Genomic DNA, 24795 nt, shown 5'->3' with positions numbered 1-24795 from the left:
CCCTCTGAACCACACACAGCACAACAGCTTGGGAAGGGGGACAGCTTGCTGTAGAGCTCATAATAATGCTCTACCTTCGTGCAAAGTTTTACAATTGATTAATTTTTACCATCACTGTGCAGTAACTATGACCAGTTTTACAGATGGGCAAGAAAAGGCTGAATTATCCTCCCCGTGGGCCCAAACTGGGCCAGTCGGTGGATTCAGATGGTGATGCTCCATGCTCTGGGTCCTGTATTAAACAGACACCACCCTACCTCACAGACCAGCCTTGGCAGTTCATCCACCTACCTGAGGAGGAGAAGAGGGGTTCACATTGTCTTTTGGAGGACTTAAGGAAGGACCATCTCCCCCAACATTCTGGGGCTGACAGAGTTTCCTGAAAAACAGAACGAATGGTGGTTTAGCGCTTGTACTTGAGACACAAAAAACATCCAGAGGCATTGAAGACTCCCCTGTAGCATGACAGGATCAGCTGAAGGTTATTTGGTAAATCTGCATCAGTAGTGAAGTTGTATTCGATAATCCCTGCAACTGGCCTGTAGGTCTAGTGACAAAGCAGCTGCAAGCTCTATGGGCCAGTTTAGCACTTAGAAAGAGAAAGGGGGCTTCCAACCTCTTTGAAAGGAAACTAAATTAAAGACACACAAAAGTACCTTCAAGAGTGTTACAAGGAAGAGGGAGAAAATGATTATCCTTAATCTCCAATGATAGGACAAGAAACCATGGGCTTAAATTTCAGTATGAGAAGTTTAGGGTGGACAGTAAGAAAAACTTCTTAACTGTCAAGGTGGTTAAGCACTGGAATAAAGCGCCTATGAGGTTGCAGAATCTCCACCACTGTGAAACCTGCTCATAAAAATCTCTTAACACCTGTCCAGGATGGTCCAGGCCAGGGATGGCAACCACAAATCGTGGATAGACGGCAGCAGCCCACAGCTCATCGGGGTTCCACCTGAGGCCCCACAGCCCGGAGTATAGCCCTCTCCCCCCACACCTCTTGTGCACATGCTTACCTACTCCCCTCATCCCTCCCACTACTTCCAGAGTATTTGATTCACCTGATTTGTGCTCCCACTCCAAGAGCTGAAAGGTTGCAAGCAGCTGAGCCACTGCACTTCAGCTCTGGAAGGCAGGAGGAGCAGGGACGGAGTGTGCAGAAGGACTGGTCAATATCAAAAGTGGGGAAACAATCCTTGTCATGCGTAACACAACTACCATTTCTGGTAGTTGCAGGAATGGCAACCTACCCCACTCAATTTTCTCCTTCCCACACAGGTCCTATCAATCATTGGTGAGTCCCTCCTCTCCTTGTTTTATTATTATATCTTCTTTTCCCCTGCTGCTTCTTCCTTTGCCCCTGCCTGCTACACACGCACACCACATATTCTCATTTTTGTTCCAAAATCCGATGAGGTCGGTCTTACCCATGAAAGATCATTACCTAATAAATAGAAGTGTTAGTCTTTAAGGTGCTACAGGACTGCTTGGTTTTGTGCATTGGATTGGAGGGATGGGGTGGGGGAAGTATTACATTGCTAACACTCAGCTGTGGTTTACAATTAAAACATAGGCTGACAGTCACATGCTCAAGGGCGAGAAGGACTTGCACCTAGGCACCACAGCTAACCTAACCAAGTGTAGGTGCAGCTAGGTCAGCACAAGAATGGTTCCAATCAACATAGCTGCCACTGCTTGGGGTTGGCAGGGAGGAAGAGAGAGTTCCTGCAATGATGGACAGGCTCCTTTTCACAGCTGCAGGCTGTATCTACACTACAGCTTTACAGCAGCACAATGGGGGTGCCACACCTATGCTTCATAAACATTATCCCCAAAGACTTTGCTACAACACTGTAGGAAAGCAGCTCTGGAAAAAGCAAGTCACCTCAATATTAGCCTTGCTCAAAACTATTTACGAGTTCCCTGGCTGGATTATTAAATCAATTCCTAATTCATCCCAAGGGTTTTCTGGGCATAGAACACGGATCTAGAAAGCACCCACCAAGGAGATTTAAGAACTGACAGAACTAAGCAATTGAGACTGCCATGGCAAAACTATGCAAAACCCTACATCTGGTGTCTGGGCCCTTTGAGAGTGTTTTTCTACCAGCTTCAGCCCTACATGTTTTTTCCATTTTGTAGTCTCATTACCTGCACTGGCTGAGCGGGTCTTTGTTTGTACAGTTGAACACATCCTTTCCAGGCTCTATTTTTAGATCTCTGCATAACTGAATGCCACAATTCGAGAAAAGCAGTAAACACTGCTCTACTAGAAGGAATCAATTTAAAACCATACAGAGAGTGTGGATATTTGTAATTTTCCATTTAACTATAATTCAGCAAGAGTAATGTTTAAATTGGTTACAACACACCATTTGAGTTTGCCCAAGTCTGCCAAAGAACAGTCAGTGGTACAGACTGCTGATTTAAAGAGTCTCATCTTCAAGCCAACTGTGCTTTCAAACCATGGAAATTTAAAAAACCACCTGTATTTTAAATTAACCAAAATCACAACAGAAGTAGGTCTCAAAACAAGTCCAAAACAAGTTTCTACCTGCACAACAAAAAATGCAGGACACTAGAAATCAGATTAAAAGCTCTTAGAACAGAGCCACCGAAAAGATCTGCAAAGTACTGTTAGGATGAGGTTCTCTTCTGGGACTACTCTTACAGTTTCCTTGCTTTCTGCCTGCAAAACAGAGGGTCCAATCCCAAGGCTTTAATGAAGCAAAACTCAAAGTACTGAAAAACAGTTGGAAACAAACCATCCTAGCTGGCTCTTGGAGGGGCTACTAGCAAGTAGGGAAGCGTAAAGCTAAGATGCTTCTGTCCAGGTGGACTCCTAGGTAAACAGGAGAGTGTTGACAACTGCCAAATGCAGAACTACATTAATGTGTTTCCTACAGTTTCCATTCTGAATAAAAAAATTAACGCTAGAGTGACCCTAGGTTAGCTGGCACAATCTGTAGCACAGCAAAGGCACACATTTGAGAGACTTGTGTTTGGCCGCAGTCTGTAAACTGCTAGATGGAACAGTCTATATTAAATACAACCAAACCCTACCAAACAGAGATCAAAAGGATAAAAATAGGATAAGCCATAAAAAGAAGGAGCTACTAATGAGAACGGAGCATCCAGGAGAGCGGGGAACACAGCAGGCAGCTATGCTGCACACCTGAGGTAGGAGGAGGATCATGTCATGGGATAACCTGTCCTTGGGAGAAGGGAATAACAGAAGTCTGTGCACAGGAGATAACACAACAGCAGCTCACATGTAAGGTGAGAGAGGAGGAGAGGAGAGATTAAATGAAGAGCTAAATTAGATGGAGAACCTGCCCCAAATCCCACTAACTAAATTCTGTTCCAGAGTGTTCAGCAATCATTAACTTTCTGTCTAGGGAGTGACCTTTTCCTGCTTCCCACAGTTTTGCAGCTTGTGTTCTCACTTAAGAATACACTGACAGGCAATTTGTGAAACACCTAATTCAATGGACACCGCATAGTGTTGATGCTCTTGAGCATGTTCACCAGCCAAAATTTTATAACAGGCTAAACAGATTCCACATTAGAATTAAGCATTTGATACTACAGACTAGATCTTCTGCTTGATGGAGTTCTATTGACGTCACTGAAATACCCTGATTTACACCAGATCTGGGTCATTATTTAGAGGCCCAAGTCAGCAGATCAGCAAGAGATCCAGCTAGCAGAGGACATCGCAAAAAGTGTGGTACAATTACCGAACAAGTATCCTCTTCAGTAACTGCTGATCGCCCTCCGAGTAGCCAGGCCAATCCTTCTGCACATCTTTGTACACAGAATCTTTCAAGGTGTACGTGCTGTCCTTGGCACTTAGATTTGCTACCTAAAATAGAAAAGTCGTTTGTGAAAAGGGTTTGGCTTTCACACCTTAAAAAAAAAAAATCAGGACAAAAAGCAGCAGCTGATTGAGCCAGTGACCATCTCCGCACCAGGATTAATACTTGCTTCCCTAGTCTTTACCCATATGTATTAAGTATGCATCAAATTATATCGAGATACAAGTGCAAAAAATTAACAAGACAGAATGCTGATTTGGGGCTCTTCCAACAGGAGCCCAAGGAAACATCTGGAGATAAACCCCACTGGGACCAGGCAGACAATTTATCCAGGCTGTCCAAACACCCAAAATGAAGCTGTATATCAACTGATATACAAACTGTTATGGTGACAGCTTTGTTCACAGCTGCCTGAAGACAAAATTTCCCAATGGTAGAGAAGGGTAATTAACAGAGAAGATGAAATAGTCTGGAGGAGCAGGAGAAGACACTTCCCTGTATATTTCTAGGTCCTCACAGTGTGGTTTTATGGCATATACTTGTAGTTAAAAAGATCTGCTTAGTTTTATGGGAGGAGAAGTGGTCATGTTGACAGCTATTACGAGGAGAGAAAGCAAAACCTTCCATTAATACCTCATCCTCCAGAGCTCAAACACAATAATCACTTCACCCAATAACTGTATTCTGAAACTAATTCAGCACATGAGCTTGGGAGCTTTTTTGCATTGACAGGTCCTAGCACTGAGAGATTTCCAATATACAGAAACCATCTGAGGCCTAACGGGGAACACTGTTGGAGCCAAAAGAAATGTATCAGCACGGTAAGAACTTCGGTTTCCCAGCTATAATTCACCTTTCAACAGTAACACTGAAATTTAAGTTTTCACCTGCAATTACCTACTCACCTGAAAAATGCAACGCTCATACGAATTTATTAGTAAATCTGACACAGCCAAGGATCATGCCTTTGTACATACCCTGTATGTCTCTAGAGCGCGGTTTCCCACACTGGGGGGTGTGCCCCCTGATAGAGCATGAAGAAATTTTGGGGGGGGGGGCATGAGACGACCCAGCCCCCCCCAATCACTCCCCCCAGCTGAAGAGAGAGAGAGTCTGCGCTTCTGGCTGTCAGCCCCTGCCATTTTACGTGGGTGACCTGGCACAGCCACTGTAAAAAGCAGGCAGGCAGCAAAGACCCTCATGGAGCTGGCTGCCTTCTGCAAGTGAGAGTGAGTGTGGGTTGGGGGGAAGGAGGATGGGGTTAGATGGGGCCTGGGGGTGTCTGACTTTGTGGAAGGGCAGAGAAGGGGTTCAGATGGCCAACCAGCTTGCAGGACTCGTGGGGCTCAGGCGGCTTGCCTCAGCAGAGCAGGGCTTGGGCAGCTCAGGCTAGTGGGCAGGAGGCTGGCCCTGGCAGCGTGAGGATTGGGTGGGAGCTCGTCCACGGTTGGTGTGGATGGCTGGTGGGCGGGCAGCTGGTCCTGGCAGTGTGGGGCTTGGGCAGCTGGCGGGAAGGTGGACAGCCTACCCTGGCAGCTGGCAGGTGAACAGGTGGCTGGCTCCAGGGCTTGGGCAGGCGGCTCTGGCAGCACAGGTCTCAGGAGGGTGGGCGGCTGGCACCGGGCTCAGGCAGCTGGGGCTGCACCAGGCATGCACAACGGGCCCAAGAAAAATTATTTGTGCTTACTTGTACTTTTAAATACCATTTTTATACCAAGCTCTTGTGTTTATTTCAAATTACGTATTCAATTTTTTGTTAAAGGGGGGGTTGGATGATGGTAGAGATCGGGGGGCAGGATGCTGCACAGTTTGGAAACCACTGCTCTAGAGCACGTCAAAAAGCCTCCCAAAGCAACAATCCAGGATCACAGTTTGCCTATGGGATGAAGGATATTTACAGAAAGGGAAACAGGCACAAATGTTGCTATTCATGCAAGGTCATGTTTACAAATAGGCAAAGACAGGGAAAAGTCTCCAGTTCGATGGGTTCCTCGTTCCATGCTTTACAACAGTCTGCACCTCGGATTTGGACACATTCTCAGCTTGTTAGCAGAGATACTATTTATTGCTCTGAGATCAAACATGTTTTCTAGGGTTTACCTCTGTTCAGTAGAAGCAGTTACATTTAGGTTGTTTTATGGGTTGTAAATCATCTTGACAACACACTACATGAAATGTGCCACTAGAGTCTGATATGTTACTCACCATAAAAAACAAAGTGAAGGAGCAGGAAAGAGGACAACTATCTGGAAACACTGTGTAACCATCTTGTGCTCTTGGCTTTACCACCACACAGTATGATTCAATATTTTTACTTTTTTTTTGGCAAGCAAAAAGTTCTAGTCAAGGACTGAACATAGTACGTTTTGAAGATGAGAGATAAGAAACAAAATTGCCAGTTTACATGACAAATGTTTTTTTCTTTCAGTTTTGTCAATGTTCCAAAATCTGAAGCCAAGCAAAATATGAATTAAAATATATGTTACATTTAAGCCAGGCAGTAATGTCCAAACTGAAAAAAAAAATAAGGGAAACAAAAAGCCAATTTCTTCTTCAGAAGCTCCACAAAAGTACCTTATCATTGCCCAGATATTTTTTTTCTCTTTGAACCAGTGTACTTTACAGATAGCCCTGCTTAGAATGTTTTACCATCGACTAAGGAAAAGTTCCCAGCAGATCCTGAGAACAGCGCATCTCCTGAGATCTGCATGCTCTATCCCCCCAGTACAGGTTGTACCTCCCTCCCTTATGTGGCATGCTCGGGACCTGACAGGTTCCAAACAATAAAATTTGCTGGAGCAGGGGAAGTCCAGAGTTTCTGCCCCCAGACAGGCCTGGGCTCTGGGGCTGCTGCAGCTCCAGCCTCCCTCCCTGGGACTCCAGCCCCAGCCCAGCTGTTAGGGGAAAGAGAAGCTCCTGCACTCTCTCGTCCTGGAACACCTCTGGTCTGGATGTAGCTGCATATGGGAGAGTACCGATTTGAGAGGTGCAACCTGTTGTATTTTTTAAGAAATTAAACTGTACTTTTAACACGAGCACAGTCCTGTGCGGATAAAAGAGCATAATGAAATTGATACCTAGATATGTTTGGGCAGGACATTCACACAGCCTGTATTCTGTAGCTTGTCTGTGCATGCTTGAGGGTGGAAAAATTTACAAGCAATAACATTTTCAGCCAAACCAGCACTATCCTCCCCATGTGGCTGGTGCTGTGACTACTAGACATAGTAGCACTTGCTAGAGGGATGTGACTACATAGGAAATTATAGCAGAGACTGTTTATTGAAGTTACACAGCAGTAAGACATTCAGGAGGTTAAAAAGAATGCAGAATGGCACTGAACACCAAGGCAGTAGTTCCAGTGGACTAAAATCCAGACTGAGAACCAGTAATACCAGCTACAATCCTAAACTGACTAGTAACTTGCTGTACGCACTCGGGCAAGGTGCTTCAACTCTCTGCCTCAAACTTACCCGTTACAAATGGGGGCTAATAATTCAAATACCTAAAAGACAGGAATGTTGTGAGGTTTAGTTAATGTTGATGACTTGCTCGGAAAACGTACACACTAATTATTACAAATGGCACATTCAGCCAGCACAAAAAATTCAGAGCATTCGAGCTGCTTTTACTGAACTGGCACACCTAGAAGACAAGGCTGAATGTCCAGCAGACATTAAAACCTGACTAAAGAGAAACTGAATGATCTTCAGAGTTAACAATTTAAGACATTTCTTTAGCTGTAAAGACATAATGTGAGGAAGGTGGAGTGATCTGAAGAGAGCAGGGGATAGATTTTTTTCTTTCTGTGAATACTGCATAGGCCAACATGCTGACAAGTTATTGTTTTGTATGCATTATGAACATCTATGAACCCCATCTACCATAATTAGGGTCCAGTTGAACTGAAGTGTTATAAGTTTGTCACAAGGCCATGAAAGTGAGGAGACACCACAGTTCAGTATTAAATAGCGAGTATAATGCAGAGTAACTTGAAAGTGTGCAAGTGACCAAAATGTCTGCTCTCAAAGCTGTCCTAATTTGGTAGAAAATATAAACAAATTGGTTACAAACCCCTGAAAGTAAATATGCTGAGGAATTGCTAATGTGTCTCTAGCAAAGCCAAGATAACACAGCACCCAAGCCCTTAGTCAGTCAGTTGTGACGGAGCACAGCCATTAAAAAAATTTAAATCTATGGACCTCATTAAAGCTGCAGTTTAAATAAGGACTAAGACAAAACCCGACGAAATTACGATGCTCCATTTATCTACGATTTAGGCAAACTTCTATGTAGGACACAAACCTGTTGCAGGAGGCTGTCCAGCAAGTCCTTATCCTGCTGAGAAAGTCCATCCTTCTGCAGTCTGAGAATAAGTTCGGGTTTTTTATAAGGCTTTAGTGCCAGTAAGTGCACAACTCTATCTCTGAAGGGTCTTTGAGAAATTGCACTATTGCCTCTCTTTATTGCACTGGCAAGGTTGACTGGTGTTGGCCGCTTCCTGGAGGGAACAGCATCGGTAGCTCCTGGTGCAGGTTTGCGCACCTGAACCTTTTTGCCTAAAACAAGATGAAAAATTAGTTAACTTTGGAAGTCGCTGTGCAAAGTTCAGTGCTTTGCTGGTGTGCGCACAGACATAACACGCTCCAGCACGATGCCCTAACAGACAGTAACGGAAGACAAAATGATGCATGCTCGTGTGTCAGTGCAAGTCCAGGACAAACATTCTGTGAAACCAAAGAAGGTTTAACCCAAGCTTGTAAGAAGTACCTGCAAGTCCAAGGGAACACCAATCACACGTGAGGAATATGGTTATTATTGGCTCTCACTCGCCACCCCAAGGAAAAGCCTGTGTGTGATAGAGTTTTACACTGTTGCACATCAGCACAACAGCTGATGCTGTTGCACATCAGCAACCACGTGATGCCTGACCAAGGCAAAGCTGGGAACCAATGGCAAGAGGTCCGTGGCCTTCTTGGGAAGCCATGTACTGAAGCACCGCTCCCAGCAGCTCATCTGTCCAAAGCCGTCAGCTATCCAGGTTACAACTCACCCACCATCTCCGCAAAGGATTGGCTGTTGGCTGCTTGACACTAAGGCGGGGAAAGAGACTCCCCTCACCAGAAATCTTCAGCTGGCTACTCAACTTCAGCTCTCACTCATCAGTCCTTCCTTCTTCACACTGTTACACCTCCCCTACTTAGCCCAGGCAGATTTTTCCCATGAAAAGGAAAGTCCCACAATTGCAATACAGAGTGACAAGAGCAGAACTGGTCAAGGGGGGGGGCTTCCCCACTACTGATCACAGCTCATCTGTCTTCCAGCAGATGCTTGTTTTTAGAACAGGAACTCTATGGGTCTGGTTCCACAAGTCCTCCACCGCCGCCACCCCCCCACCCAAGCAAATACTAGGACATGAATGGGGTGTAAAGCATGCTACTCTAATCTTCTATCATACCAGCTATTTACTGTGACATTCCTATTTAAGTAAAAACTTTCAGCCTACTAATGACTGTGTGTGTATACAGTTGAAACTTGTGAAATAGTTTTTAATCTCCAGTTCAAAATCCCCAGGATAAACTTCCTCAATTCCATTTTGGGAGTTTTATTTTTATCTATTTCCTTTAGTTTTTCCAGTTACTACTGAAAGCCTGGAGATTATCTATATATTTTAAACTGGAACACCCTTTGAAGTGATACAGAGACAAACTACAACACTGGTATATCAGTCACTCTCCTTCTAAAGAACGTGGTTTATTTCCATATGGAAAATAAGAGCTTTCCTAATGAAAAGCCAGATTCTATTATTAATCTTAAGTGTGTCCCCATGACAGAGAGTACCATAGTCTATAGAAGAGAGAGCCAAAACTCTTCATATTTTGCAGTTTTGTAGACGCCATTTAAAAATTATCAGCCATTTTAGTTCAAGCAGAATGAAATGAGCTGGGAAAAATGAAATCCAGCTCTTTGTGCCTGCAATTTTTGAAGACCTTATTTTAGCGTGGCACTTTTCTCTACTTTGGAAACAATGTTTTCAACTGAGTCATCTGAAGATGCTGCTGACTCTGTGCCATGTTTGTTTATTCTATTGAAATGCAGGTTGCATAATTTTTAAGTCATTTCCTGGATTCCAATTACACACAAACTTGATGCTAATCAATGACGCTGCTCCACTGATGGGGAAGGCTGAAGGCAAGAAGGGCAAACACATTAACAAGTTACATGCATCTCCAGGGCCCCGCCAGTCAGATGCAATGTACATCTTCCACCAGAACCAGGGATCCCTCTTCTTTCCCTGTCTTTCACTATAACCCAAACTTCTGCATTCCCAATTCTCTCTCCTCTTTCCCTCTCCCTCTGCCCCCGAACACTGACACCAAAGTCTTAGCTTACACAATAAACCCCACCCCAAACATTGCCTGGCAGCGTCTTCATTTGGTCAAGGGGGAACTTCTAGTAAGTTTTATTACCTTCTCCTAGGGAGCTCTTGGCTAAGGAGGCTGACAACTTTATCTCTTTACTCATCGCTTTTCAATATGAAGAGTTAAAATTACTTTCTAGACTACAGGAAATCAATGAATTTCCTTCCTTCCTGATTTCAATCTTCCTTTCCAGCTGTGAGCACTTGGCTGATACAACTGTCAACAAGGGTCAGCTCTACAGTCTGCAACTCACTGTCTGTTCATAGATACCCTCTGCACACTGACAAGTCATCAGATCACAGGAGCTGGGAGGAGAAAAACCAACTGGTTCATACAAACAGACTGGGCCTTCTGGGTTACACTAATAGTTCATGCTTTTAGCAGAGGATAGGTCCCTGGGATGGGAGCCAATGGAAAGCAACTCCTCACTCCAATTTGGAACCCACTATTATTTGCCCTGTATCTTTCTCATCCCAACAGAGACCTTGCCTTTCAACTGTAAGGTAGAACAGCTTCTCCCAGGGCTGCAATTAACAGCACTCTCTTAATCCCTTTAGGGATGAATATAAATTCAGCCCCCAGACGATATTTAATGGTTTCTTTCAATGCAGATGCACCCCAGACATGCAGATCACGAGTGACTCATTTTAGTGTATGTGGTCAGCCAGCTAGCTAGTCCAGAAACACTTTTTGAGAAGCAATACAACCATATGGTCCCCAATAAAGAAAATCTCTCTCAAAGCCACCTGTGCCAGGCCAGTGCACAGCTGCCATCTAGGAACACAATTAACTCCCTGCCCACTAGCTCTCCTACATTCATCATATTTACCAAACCCTCACCAGACACGAACAGACTCTGCTTAAAAGAAAGCACTGGGAAGATGTCAAGTTTGGCCAGCAGGCCGCTCAGAGACAAATCAAGAACAGTCCAACGTAAACTCTAACCCCTGTATCAGAACCACTCACAGAAAGGGGAAGCAGGCACAGCTCCGACGATCCAGCTGCTTCTTACCTACATATCTACCGCCAACTTTAATAACTATTGCGCCTCGGCTGCGGGTCTCCTCCTCAGCCTGTGCCATGCTCTGCCTTGCCTTCTGGTAGGAGTCATCAGTCGCGCACACCGTAATCTTATCCTGTATGCTTCCGAGACAGTCCAGATGGATATTACCATTGCTGTAAAAAATAAAGGCTATCATCAGATACTGCCAGGATTAACACCCATGCCAGGGTGGGCTAGTGAGTGAGGCATGGACAGAAGAGACCTGAAGTTATCTGAGAGCAGCAGTGAATATTGTGGCCTTTTGGTAAATGTCCGTTCCTTGTATAACAAGCCACACCGATATTCTTCTGTGCATGCAGGGGAAGAACTCTCTGGCTAGCAAGCTGATTAGTTTATTAGTTCAGATTCTGGCCAGCTCACAGGGCAATGCTTCATCTAAGAAGCTCAGAGTCCATCACAAATCTGAAGGACTCTTCATATCCCCATAAGAGGGCATCTCCCTTTGCTGTGCAGTGATTTTGAGGCTCAGTGGTGAAAGTGACCGGTGAAGTTACATGGGAAATCTGAGGGAGCAATCAGATCTCCCAGCTCTAAGTCCTATGCCTTAGCAGCAAGACTGCCCTGCCTCCACACAGTGGATTTGTGCAAAATGGGCTCAAGAGAGAAACTTGCTGCTCCCCAGCAGCCACTGAGCAACAAGCTGCTACCAAGAGGGCTAAATCCTGCCAGAATGGTCTGAAGGGAATGGTCTTTGCTGCAACCACCTCAGGACTCATAGTTGCTTTAGCTTTCCAAGCCCCTGGAGAACTTCCCTATGCACATCCGGCCACTGGCAAAGCCTCAGTAAAGTCACTTGCTGCAGCTCTTAATGATAGGAAAGGTAGGAAATTACACGCATGGAAAGAGACCACAACCCAGAGATGTAAGTAAAGAGCTTCCAAGGGTCTCACCGAACCTTCACAGTGCATCCTCCCCAGCTCAGTGCTACACTATGGCAGAGCTCTGCCTGACCCATGCTGCGGGGCAGGGGAGAGAGGATGGGAAGAAAGGACGTGCATGCTATTGATCACCTCTCAGAGGTAGTGCAACTAGCCCAAGTCTGTGCCAAGTGGGGCTAGGGCTGAAGTTGGCCAGAAATTATTCCCTACTAAAGCAGCAGCAATCCACACTTGCCCTTGGAGCCGGTGGCAGGGGGGGGGAGTGTGTTCAAAGCACTCTAACTCCACTAACCCTGTGACCTCTGAGGTCACCGGGATTCTTTTGAAATCCCACTTGAAAGCTGCAGAGGAATACGAAACTGCAACGAGCGTCGTCTACCCTGGCCTGGCAGCACAACGGGTGCTGGGATGAGGAACCTATGGCTCACAGGCCGAGTCCGGCCCACGGGCTCTGCCTGGCTGGGGAGCAGCAGTGCTACGCATGCTGCCACTTCTGCTCCCCCCACCCCCCAGCTAGGAGAACGGCAGTGCACAGCAGCACTGCCTGCAGGCTCTTCCCCTGCTTCTCCCTCTGCATACCTGGGGAGCAGGTAACACCTGAGAGCAGTGGGGGAAGGCGGGGAGTCACAGGTATCCCTGGGGAGCTGTGCCACGTAAGAGCCCTCTGCATTGCCCTCATGCACATGCTCCAACCCAGACCTCCCCTGACCACACATCCACAGCCTAGACCCCCAGCCCACTCCTGCATGCTCCTCTCTCACCGAATCCCCCAGCACAGCCTGTTCCTGTAACCTCCCACCTGGGCTCCACATCTCCATCCTGCTCCATGGTAGCCCCCTCCTGCACACAGAACCCCAAACCACTAATATCTGGTCCCACATGGGGCCCCCAAAAGAGAATCTGGCATGAGGGGCAAGTCCCAAACTTCAGTCCCCCACTTTTCCAGGCCATGCAGCTGGAGCATGAGGGGATTGCAGTGTCTCAGTCAGAGGCCACATCAGTGAGGTTGTGGGTGTGTCGTCCTCCCCCCCACCCCCGGTTCCCACTTTTATGGGACCCCCAAATGATATTCCTTTGGGTCTGTGGCCCTTGACCCAAAAAGGTTCCTCACTCCTGCTGTAAGGTTTGTATTGAATGTAAAGAAAGGACTACTAGCACAGTCTTATAGTGTGGCTATAACACTTACTTCATGGCATCTCATCAACTCCACAACTACTGACCAACGTCCGACAAACAGGAATCACTGACTTTACCTAAAAACATCCCTGCCCTGCTACCCTTTAGCTCCACTGATTGTAGAGAAGCAAGAAAATTAGCATGCACAGGTCACTAGCAGACAACATTTTAGTCACGTTTTCTGTATCTGCTGGTCTACGTGGGGTTAATCAAAGTGCTGGTTAAAACAAAGGGTGACTAGTTTATGCTCCCACCTCTGCCACTGCTAGAACTGAATTAAGAAGTGTACCAGACGCAGAAGAGACCTGTAAAAATGGAAGAAGAATGTGGAATGTGAAGAGGCCAGGCCATTCTTTGAACCTATCTTTTAAAAAAAAAAATTCTAGGAAGTGGCTGGGACAGTTGGTCATTTTTCTGCGTACGGCCTCTCTACACACCATGGTGGCACAAAGGAAAAGCCTCTTTGAAAAAAATCAAATCTCATTTTAAAGGCACATTACCTTTCACTTCTATTCATAACAGAAATAAATGCTCACTCTTAGTAGCAATTTTTTTCCTTTTTGATGAACCACTCACCTGGATACATACTGCTGTATACAGTCAAAACTTCCCTGTGGGCTGTCCCTGCCAATATTTGAAAGATAAAAGGTGAAAGTTCGCACTTCCGATGAACAATCGGGCCTGGGAATTGTGATGTGCTGTTGGAAAAGAGAAAAAATGGATCACTGAGAAGTCTGCTCTACCACAAACACGAGGCCTTTCAGAAGGTCACTTAGTGCTGTATTTCTGATTCACTTTCAACACTTAATAAAAGGGACATTTGGGAACAACAGCACAGAATGCAGGAAAAATGCCTATGAAAAGGAGTGGCTGTAGGGAAGTTTCGAATAGTTCATGAACATTAACAGTGGCTTCCATCTTCTCTTCACCATTGCAAGCCCAAGTCATTTTCCAGTTTTATTTATTTTCTCTGATTACACAGTACCAGAAAATGGCAGTTTGACCTCGGTCACAGAAGGGGGTAAGAAGCGCAAGAGGTTTAGGGCTTGCCTACACTGGAACTCTCTCACTCGGGGGTGTGAGCCTCACTGTTCTCCTGAGCACAGCCAGTGATGGTGCTGTAGGGCACCAGTGTGGACACTCCTCCCCTTGTGGAAGTGTTTACCTACAGTGCTGGTAGAACTCTTTCCCAGTGCTCCTGCCACTGCCACGTGAAAGTATTGCCCCCTCAGCGCTTTAAACTTTACATGTAGACAAAGCCTTGAAACAGTGACAGAAAGGGGGAGAAGAGGACAATGAATTTTTACCAGCAAGTTCAATTTAAGGCAGTGGAGGGTTTTTTAATTCTGGTTTAACCACAGCAAGAGTGAATCTGAGCCATCGGGTCAGGCTTCAGACGAGGCATGCTTCCAGTGGATTTTATCCTGCCAGGTGGGTTACCTTAGGTCTATAGACTGTAGACTTGCTGCACAGCTGTGTTAGCTGGGATGTGATTTTTTTTTTTGGCTAACACAGCCATGTTGGTTAAAACCCAAGCCTAGCACAAATGGAGTTGTGGATACACAAGTGGTTCCGACACTAAGCGTAAGTCACACTGCTGTACACACTAACAGAGGTAGCTGTGTTAGTCTGCACTCCAGCAAAAGAAAACAGCAAACGCAGCATTTTAAAGACTAGCAAAACAATTTATTCGGTGATGCTTTCGTGGGACAGACCCACTTCTTCTGCTTCATCACGATCTGATGAAGTGGGTCTGTCCCACAAAAGCTCATCACTGAATACATCATTTTGTTAGTCTTTCAAATGCTACATTTCTGCTGTTTTCTTTTACTGTACACACTGATATCAGTGTAACTGCATCTACATTAGGAGGTTTTGCCAATTTAGTTAAAACAGGTAGTAGACCAGCAAAAACCTCCTAGCATCAACTAGACTTTAAACGATAGATATTTCATGGAGGTAGGATGACTTAGCAGCTCATGAAAAAGTAATGTACTCGTTAAATCCAGATAAAAGGCTAAACAAAGCCATTGGAAATATTTCTGCCACATTCCACAAAGATGAGCTGGAAGAATTAGCTGTGGTTTAGTAGCAAGAGGAAGGTGCTCTTCGCATCCCCACTTCCCCCGATTTCCTACAATTAGCACTGGTGCTGTTCCAATGGTGTGAGCAAAATGGGGAGCCATACTGTGGACAAAGCTCTTTTTAACATCACAGACTTCCTGGGGCAGGTTCAGAGAAGGCGGTAAGAATGCTGGTGAACACCGATGCTCTGTCTAAACAGGCACCACCTACCACTGTGGCTGCTGCAATAGTACTATGCCAAGGAAGGGTGGGGGGGGGGCATTTAAGTTCATGCTCCAGTGTAGCTCCTGCACGTAAAGCAACAGGCCGTTCCTTGGAATCCATTTTTATCCCAAGTGCTACAGTATCTGGCTGCAGGGTCATCATTCACCAGCCCAAGTGTTTCTTTTCTAGTCCTCTGTTCCACCTACTCCAGACATTCAAAGATCATGAGTCAGACCCCCACATCTCCAAAAATGAAGACTGCTTTTAAAGAAAAAAAAAAAAACCAACCCACAACATGAAAAACTTGGGATTTTTAAATTCTTCTTCTGGTTTGTGTGTGCTTTGGTTCTGTTTTCAAGTTTCAGTGGAACCACAAGGACTAGAAGCATTTTCCTATAAACTAAATGAAACCTGAGAGTCTCATATAATCACTTGATTCCAGGAGCTATGCTTTAAGATGATGCCAGGTATTATGCTACTTGTAAAAGTTGCTAGAGCCAGCACAGCGAGTTTCTGCAACACTCTGTACATCTGCAAGAATGCACGACCTAGTTCCAAAGATCTCCCGAGGGATGCCCTTCTTACACCAAGTAGTACACAGAGCTTGGCATTGTGCAACATAAGGAGATGGAAGCCACAGGACAGAATAAAAGTTGCAACTCAGGCTTGGTGAAATAAAAACAGGACAGAGACAAAGTGAAGAAAGAGGAAATAAGCCACAAACCCTGGAAAAGGTGACTCTGTACGAAGGCCTGAGTGGGGAGTGACAGACAGCGTTCCCTTGTAACCTTGAGCAGACCAAGCGTGACTACAGGGCTCTGGGAGTAAGAGTGAAGGAGTGGGGAGCGCAGGTGATGTTCTCCTTAATCTTTCCTGTCTAGGGTAGGAGCCCAGGCACAGATAGGTGCATTCTGGAGGTGAATGCCTGGCTGTGAGGATGGTGTTGCCAGGATTGCTTTGGCTTTCTCGATCACAGGATGCAGTTCCATGAAGGACTGCTAAGCAGGAATGCAATTCACCTTTCGAGGAATGAGAAGGATGTATTTGGACTGAAACTGGCTAAGCTAGTGAGGAGAGCTTCAAACAAGGTTCGATGGGGACAGGTGACCAAAGCCCCCAGGTAAGTAAACCTGGAGACCTAGGAGCTGGGTTGGAAATGGGAGGGATTATGGGCTATATTAGCAGATAAAGATTGACTAGGCAGCACTGGGGGGCAAAAGCCAATCAGTATCTTAGATGCCGATATACAAACGCAAGAAGCATGGGTAATAAGCAGGAGAAACTTGAAATCCTAATAAATGCAACTATGATATAAATGATATTACGGAGACTTGGTGGGATAATACACAATTGGAATTTTGGTATACAAACGGTACAACTTACTCAGGAAGGACAGGCCTCGTAAACAGGGAGGAGGTGTTGCCTTGTTTATATATCAAACACGTGCACACCTGGACTGTGTGCACACCTGGACTGAGGTGGAGATGGATGCAGGAGACAGACATGTTGAGAGTCTCTGGGTTAAGTTAAAAGGGGTAAAAAAAACAAAGGGTGATGTCTGATAGGGGTCTACTACAGACCACCGAGCCAGGTAGAAGAGATGGATGAGACTCTCTCAACAATTAATAAAATTATCCAACACACAGGAGTTGGTAGTGATGGGAGACTTCAACTATCCAGACACATGTTGGGAAACTAACACAGCGAGGCACAGAATATCCAGAAAGTTTTTGGATTGCATGGATGACAATTTTTTACTTCAGAAGGTGAAAAAAGCTACTGGGGGGAAGCAGTTCTAGACTTCATTATAACAAATAAGGAGAAACTCGTTGAAAATGGAATGTAGCTTGGGAAAAAGTGCCCATTTTATCACAGAGTTCATGATTCCAAGCAACAGCAAAAAGGAGAACAACAAAATAGAGGTAACAGCCTTCAAAAAGCAGATTTTGGTAAACTCAAGAAAGTGGGTAGGTAAGGTCCCATAGGAGGCAAGATTAAGAGAAAAAAAAACAACTGAGGAGAGTTGGCAGTTTTCCAAAGGGACATTATTAAGGGCCCAAAAGCAAATTATACCACTGCATAGGAAAGCTAGAAAGACCGGCTCAGCTTAGCCAGGAGATTTTGTATGACCTCAAAATCAAAAAGAAGTCGTATAAAAAGTGGAAAGTAGGAGACATTACAAAAGATGAATATAAGCAAACAATGCATATATGCAAGGGGCAAGATTAGAAAGGCCAAGATTCAGAACGAGCTCAAATTAGCTACAGACATAAAGGGTATATTCTATAAATATATTAGAAGCAGGAAGAAGACCAAGGACAGGATAGCATCTGGACAGCAAGCATCTGGATGAAAATAGGTAACAGCCAGCATGGATTTGTAAACAAAAAAATCACGCCAGACTAAGCCGATAGCGTTTTTTTGACATGATAACAAGTCTTGTGGATAAGGAAGAGGTGATGGATGTGGTATACCTAGACTTCAGCAAGGTATTTGATACTGTCTCACAAGAGCTTCTTATCAATAAACTAAGCAAATACAACATAGATGGGACCACTGTAAAGGTGGGTGCATAACTGGCCGGATAACCATTCTCAGAGAGTAGTTACTAATGGTTTGCAGTCACGCTGGAAGGGCATAACAAGTGGGGTTCCTCAGGGATCTGTTTTAGGACCGGTTCTATTCAACATCTTCATCAACGATTTAGATATTGGCATAGAAAGTACGCTTGTTAAGTTTGCAGATGGTACCAAGCTGGGAGAGGGGTTGCAACTGCTTTGAAGGATGGGCTCACAATTCAGAATGATCTGGACAAACTGGAGAAATGGTCTGAGGTAAACAGGATGAAGTCTGATAAGGACAAATGCAAAGTCTTCCACTTACGAAACAAAAATCAGCTGCATACATATAGAATGGGAAGCGACTGGCTAGGGAGGAGTACTGTGGAAGGGACTTAGGGGTCAAAGTGGACCACAAGCTAAATATGAGTAAACAGTGCAATGCTGTTACCAAAAAGCAAACGTGATTCTGGGACGCGTTAACAGGAGCATTGTGAGGAAGACACGAGAAGTCTTTCTTTCACTCTACTCAGTGCTCATTAGGCCTGAATTGGAGCATTGTGTCCAGTTCTGGGCACCACATTTCAAGAAAGATGGAGAAATTGGAGAAGGTCCAGAGAAGAGCAACAAGAATGATTAAAGGTCTAGAGAACAGGAGCTATGAGGGAAGACTGAAAGAACTGGGCTTGTTTAGTTTAGAAGAGAGAAGATTTAGAGGAGACATGATAGTTTTCAAGTACCTCAAAGAGGGTTACAAGGAAGAGGGAGAAAAATTGTTCTCCTTGGCCTCTGAGGATAGGACAAGGAGCAATGGGCTTAAACTGCCGCAAGGGATGTTTAGAATAGACATTAGGAAAAACTTCCTAACTGTCAGGGTGGTTAGACACTGGAAAAAAGTTACCTATGGAAGTTGTGGAATCACCATCGCTGGAGATATTTAAGAGCGGGTTAAACAGACGCTTGTCGGGGATGACCTAGATGGCTTTTGGTCCTGCCGAGAGGGCAGAGAACTGGACTCGAACTCTTGAGGTCCCTTCTTGTTCTAGTGCTCTACGATTCTATGATTCCCTGTACGTGGAGCTCTTGGGCAGTCACCAAGGAGAGTGTCAGGGGCTGAACGGCTAATTAGAGTGGCCACAGCTGGCAGCACATTTCTGTTAGTGGTACTCCTGCATTCATTGCAACAGGCACTTCCCTGAAATCCCTTTATGTGCCTTGGTGCACATAAAATTTATTCTGCCCACATATGGAAAAAATTAGAAGAAACACTGGTGATAGCGATTGACAGCCACAAGGAGAAGTCTCCAGCAGAAAAACTGAAACATGCTGCTCTAGGGAACTGGCCTCCCTCATTCATCACCACCACCACCACCACACATGGTTGCTCAATTCCAACCAGTGTGAGGTGGCTTCCTTAAAATGAGTGATCTGCCACTGAACAGTGCAACACAAGCCGCTAGAAACTGTGATTACTCTCTCGACTGACGATCTCATCAGGCTTTCAGGCTCATGTTGGAGTGTGACCCTGCTATTATATGAATCAAGCACTAAGCATGCTCTGCAGAGAATCCTTGAATTAGTTTTGCACCATTTTCTCAGGGATAAATTTCCACAGCTCCACCACACTAGTTTTTAAATGGAAAGAGCTGCTTGTCCTTTTTCTGCGTATGTTCTTGGCTTTGCACGGATAGGACATTTCACAATATAAATGGCTGATAATTAAGCTGGTTTCCAGCAGAGGGTGAAGAGTGAATGCCTGCTGCAATCTATTTTCTGTTGTACCACGCACTATTTGAAATCTGACTGCCTTCAGCGGCTTGTCTACAAAGAGCAAGTACATGGCTCGTCAGGTGAATCAATAGCACAAGGTGTCATAGCATAAACTTTCCACGAGAACAGCAGGGGACCTGCTGGAGCAGTGTCCAGATGGTGAGCTAGCCCATGGCAAGCTGATGCAGCGTGCACATACACCCTGGCTTCACGTGCACTGCCTCAATGGGCAGACAAACCCTCCGTGAATCTCGTCTCACCATATGTGCATATATTTCACATTTACGTCCAGCTCAGCCATGGGTCTCACCGACAGCGACTTGCTGAACACGCAAACTCCATTTAGCAGTCTGTCTGGCTTTCCGAGCGCTCAGAGTCACTTAGAGCACTCTGCTGTTAACAGTACCCTGAGGTCAAAACTAACAGCCTAGGAACACAATGCTTATTAACGTTTTGTTTTAGTCACAGGTATTTTTACTGAAAAGAAAGTAATGGACAGCTCACCAGCGGTAAATAAAAATTTGCAACCCCATGACCCGTCCACTGCCTGTATTACATACTCCATCAAACTTGGGTGTTCTGGGGTAGTGGGCAATCCAGGGTGCCACAGGTGCTTGGGGGGCAGGAAGAGCCTTGGGTCACTACAGGTACTTGGGGGAGGGGACACGAGTGGCAGCATGCAGCCCAGGACCCCCACTGGTGCTGAGGATGAAGGGAGGCTGGAGAGTTGGCAGGCTGACTGAAAGGGAACTCCTGGAAGTATCTGGCATGTCCCTGCAGCCCATAGGTGGTGATGTGATCAGGGAGGTCACGCAGCTCCCGTTAGCCAGGAATGATGGCCAGTGAGAGGTGCAGGGGTGGTGTGAGCAAACACAGGCAGCATGCAGAGCCACCTGGCCGCACCTCCACCTCAAGCGGTGACATGTCCTCTGGCTCCTAGGAGAGCCCCCAGAATAAGCACCATTTTGAGTCTTCATCTGCTGCTGAGCACCCCACCACCACCACACAGTCTTTCTGGTCCAGTGGTGCAAGTGGCCCAAGACTGCCCCAGCTGGTCAGACAGCCCTCAGGCCAGCCACACCGGCTACTGCAGATGTCAGAGGGGTCCTGGAAAGTCACAGAATCCATGACTTCCATGACAGATTGGCTGTCTTACTACTGTTTTGGCAAGAAATGCTCCAGGGAGCTGTGTGAGGCCAAACGAGTGCAGCACTTTACTCACCTTCCTAGGCAAAGGTACGAGATTTTTATGTTGGGAAATCTTGACAGCCTCTAGTTCTGGGATTGGTTTCCCTCATTTCCAAAAGAGCAAGTAACTATCAAACATCCCTTTACACAGTTTGCAAATGTGAAACGTGACCAAGTCAAACAATTCAGGAATTCAACACTTGAATGCAAATTTTCTGGAGTCGGTTGAGTAGAATTTCCATCTACCAGTGACACACGAAGAGAGAACATCAGCTCTTCCCTTAAAGTGCAGGTGGGCAGAGTGCAGAGAATTTCTCAGTTGTAACCTGGGGCTTCACTTTAAAAGTTTCTTCATCTGTAAGATGGGTATAATTCTGGCTTCTGACAAGTGGGATGTGAGGATGTTCAAAGATTAAAACGTGAAGTATCCTCTATTAGTTTTTTTCTACAAAGTTAGTTAATGTTCATTTTTATATTACTAGTTACACCCATATCACAGAAAAAAGAGCCACTTGGAAAGGATGATTTAATGGGCCTTTTCTCTCATCCTACCAACGTGGAACTGTTCCATTTCCAAGTGTTTCGTTCAATACTGAGTAACACTCTGAGAAACTAATAAGCTACTACCAATTTGACACTTAGGGCTCAGTAAGTGTTGCTACTCAAGTCCCAAACCTACTACTTTGGTATAATTTCCATAATAGTCAAAGCCTGCATCCTCCAGGGACACAAGTGAAACTACACCGATCAAGGTCCCCAATTAACATTTACGTTAAAATTTGTTTGTTTCAGTACTGAAAAGTAGATTTAATGCAAACTGGCAGTTATCTAGGAATTATTTTTAGCTGAAACACTGGGCCCTCCAGCCACCTAATCCATATGGTAAGTCTTCAAAAGAGCCTGGTGCTAGCGTTCGGTAATCACTATATCACGTAACCACTAGTATTTAAAAATAGCCCACTTACAGATGTGACTTTTGTTCTATGACAAGAAATCATTTGAAATGTAATGAAACACTACAGGAATGAATATAAGTTTCAGAGAACACTACAGTCAATGCAAGCTCATGCCAAGTGGGAAAAAATTGCATGCTTCCAATTAAGTTATTATACACACTTTTTGGGTTTAAGTTATTATACACACTTTGTTTTTAAAAAACTTAAGATAAAGCTGCACAAAAGTATCATAAGGAAACAGATTTTAAAAATTAATTTTAATTAGTTTAACTGGTTTCCCCATTTCCCCCTTTTCTACTCAGCACCTGCAAACCTGACCCAGCACTACCCCCCACCCAACTCAGTACATCCTTTTACTGAAACAGAAACCATCTTCAGCAACTCTTGTACATTTCATCATCATTTGCATTGCAAGAACTGCCACCACTGAGAACAGTAGAATTCAAAAGCTTCATCATCATAATCTAGGAGCAGGGAAAGAATGAAAAGTGAATATTTTTTTGAAACACGAACAATAAAGCAAGGTGAGCTGACAATGAAACATTTTTCTACAAGTGCCTCTTGAAGAAGCTTTGAGGACCATAAAAGGGAGCTTATTTAAGAAATGGATCCAGCACCCTTGCATACCTGCTTTAAGGCAGAGTAACTGTATAGCAGTTGTGACTTTTTTCGTTATTGCCAACATTCTGAAAAGCCAAAAGTTATATCACCACTGCATGGCATCACGCTGGGAAAGTAGTTAAAACTCTATTTTGAAGATACACATCTCCCAAAGCAAGGATACATTTAACAAGTGATTAAGATGACTGCCTCAAGATTTGAAGACTCAGATACAACCTACTTGGACATAACCCTTCCAAATATGATCATCACTCCCGACTGCAAACTAATCATTGAAAAAGCCATCAGTCTACATTTCACGCCAGCAAACCCTGACAACCTTCCTTTCAGCTTTACAGTCCCTGGACAAAGAACTGCTGTTATGCCTTGCTATCAATGTGAACTTTGTGTGCCCAGTGACTTGCCTTCCAACTTTAACATACTTTTAATTAAGGAATAATGATCAAGATGAAAGGTATTTACAAGGAAAGAATGGTCAAACTGGGATACAGTGGTCTGAAGTACTTATTGCAAATGTTACACACTAATGAAAGAACATGGACATGTGGCTCATTTTAAAATGGGTAATGAAGACTCACATAGCATGAGAAGTAACGTCAATGTAAAGGAAGATGTATTTGTTCTGAAATGTTTTGCAGCCTCTCATTCCCACTTGCTTCTTCCCATCTCCCCCCAAAATTCTCCACAGTTGGAATTTTCTTCTCTGCAGGATGGAGTACACAGGGAAAAATTGCCTCAGCCTTTGAAAAATTGCTGCTGCAAACAGCTTTTTTATTGTATTCTTTCTTTGAAATGTGTCCCAGATACAGAATTTGTGACCCTTAGAAGTTACCATATCAAAATCATCTCCATAGCAACATGCACTCTGAGTTAACATACAAAGGCAGCAAACTGGGGGTGGGGGGAGAATTAAGGAAAAGTTTGTTCCAAAAATAATAGACCAAAAAAAGAATGTGTGTGATCATTTGGATTTGAGGACTTTTTAATTACTGATCTTAGCTCATCTATTCCATTTGAATTAGGGAATTTACCAGAAAGCATTTAAAGCTAAACTGTTAATTTTTTTAAAGTGAGACCATCATGATACATACAATATTACATTTAAAAGCTGACGGTTATGTAACTGCCAGCATCTTGTCCTGCCCAGCAAAAGCAAAGAAATAACTCCTATCTGCCCTGAATGAGCTACTCTAGCTCCCTTCAAAGCTCTATCTTTGGCCTGTACTTGGCAGTGCAGTTAATTACATAGACGACAATAAGGCAATTAGCGGTCAGGCCAGGGCTGCCAAGAGCCTCCTTCCACCCACAATGCTTCAGTGCAATTCACAATGTGTAGGTCTAAATGTTCCATTCATGAAATGGCCATGTCAGACATTATTACACTGCTTAATTCCCCTTTCGTTCATAAGGCTACAAATGACTGACAGCAGTTTCCATTAAAAACTATTCTTTGAGGCTTTACATTAGTGACCAAAAAAATTCCACAGAATTTTTTCCTTAATCTGTTCTAATTATCAATATTATGTTAAAAGAAGGGTTTTTTCCCCCAACTAGCTTTAAGAATGTTGGCCACCAGTTACACTGGTAACACTGCAATGTCAACCTCACTAAATGAAGGGACCGGATAGCGAGGGCAGAGTTGTATTCTGAACTTGGTCTGTGAATTTTTCCACTGTTAAGCGATTTCCTCCAAGCAGGAAGATAAACAGCTAGAAAGGGAAACTTCTCCTAACTCTTATTAAAGCTTTACGGCAAAAAACATATTTAGAGGCTTAAAAGATGACCTGTCAAGGGGGATGTTTGTACAACTTGTTTGGCTTCTTCATTGCAGGCAGGGCTGAAAGCCTGCCCAACACAATCCACTAAAAGACCTTATTTTCAGTTGTTTACAAGTGTCCATCTTAGGCCTTTGGGGCATGAATTTTCCATGCTGAGTGTCTGCCTCATGATGAATTTTACAAAAAAAAAAAATAAAAATTTCACTACTTACAAAGCAAGCCCCTTCTCCGCAAGCTTCCTGCACCCAAAACCAAAAAAGGTATTTGGGGTTACTTTT

General features: G+C 44.5%; 1 protein-coding gene across 1 annotated transcript in view; it reads right to left on the bottom strand.

The window, feature by feature from the left end:
- ELL (elongation factor for RNA polymerase II) overlaps window positions 1-24795 on the bottom strand; it is an 83419-nt gene that overhangs the window by 19180 nt on the left and 39444 nt on the right. The window contains exons 3-7 of the mRNA XM_074978188.1: window positions 13934-14055; window positions 11253-11416; window positions 8124-8377; window positions 3741-3865; window positions 292-379 (exon numbers count right to left, since the gene is read on the bottom strand). Of these exons, the coding sequence (XP_074834289.1) occupies window positions 292-379; window positions 3741-3865; window positions 8124-8377; window positions 11253-11416; window positions 13934-14055 (753 nt within the window). The remainder of the gene's footprint in view (window positions 1-291; window positions 380-3740; window positions 3866-8123; window positions 8378-11252; window positions 11417-13933; window positions 14056-24795) is intronic.

The sequence above is a fragment of the Carettochelys insculpta genome, chromosome 27, assembly GCF_033958435.1.
Source record: "Carettochelys insculpta isolate YL-2023 chromosome 27, ASM3395843v1, whole genome shotgun sequence".
Taxonomy (NCBI): Eukaryota; Metazoa; Chordata; order Testudines; family Carettochelyidae; genus Carettochelys; species Carettochelys insculpta.
Note: the sequence above shows the minus strand (reverse complement) of the source record. Positions and strands in the feature narration are given on the sequence as shown.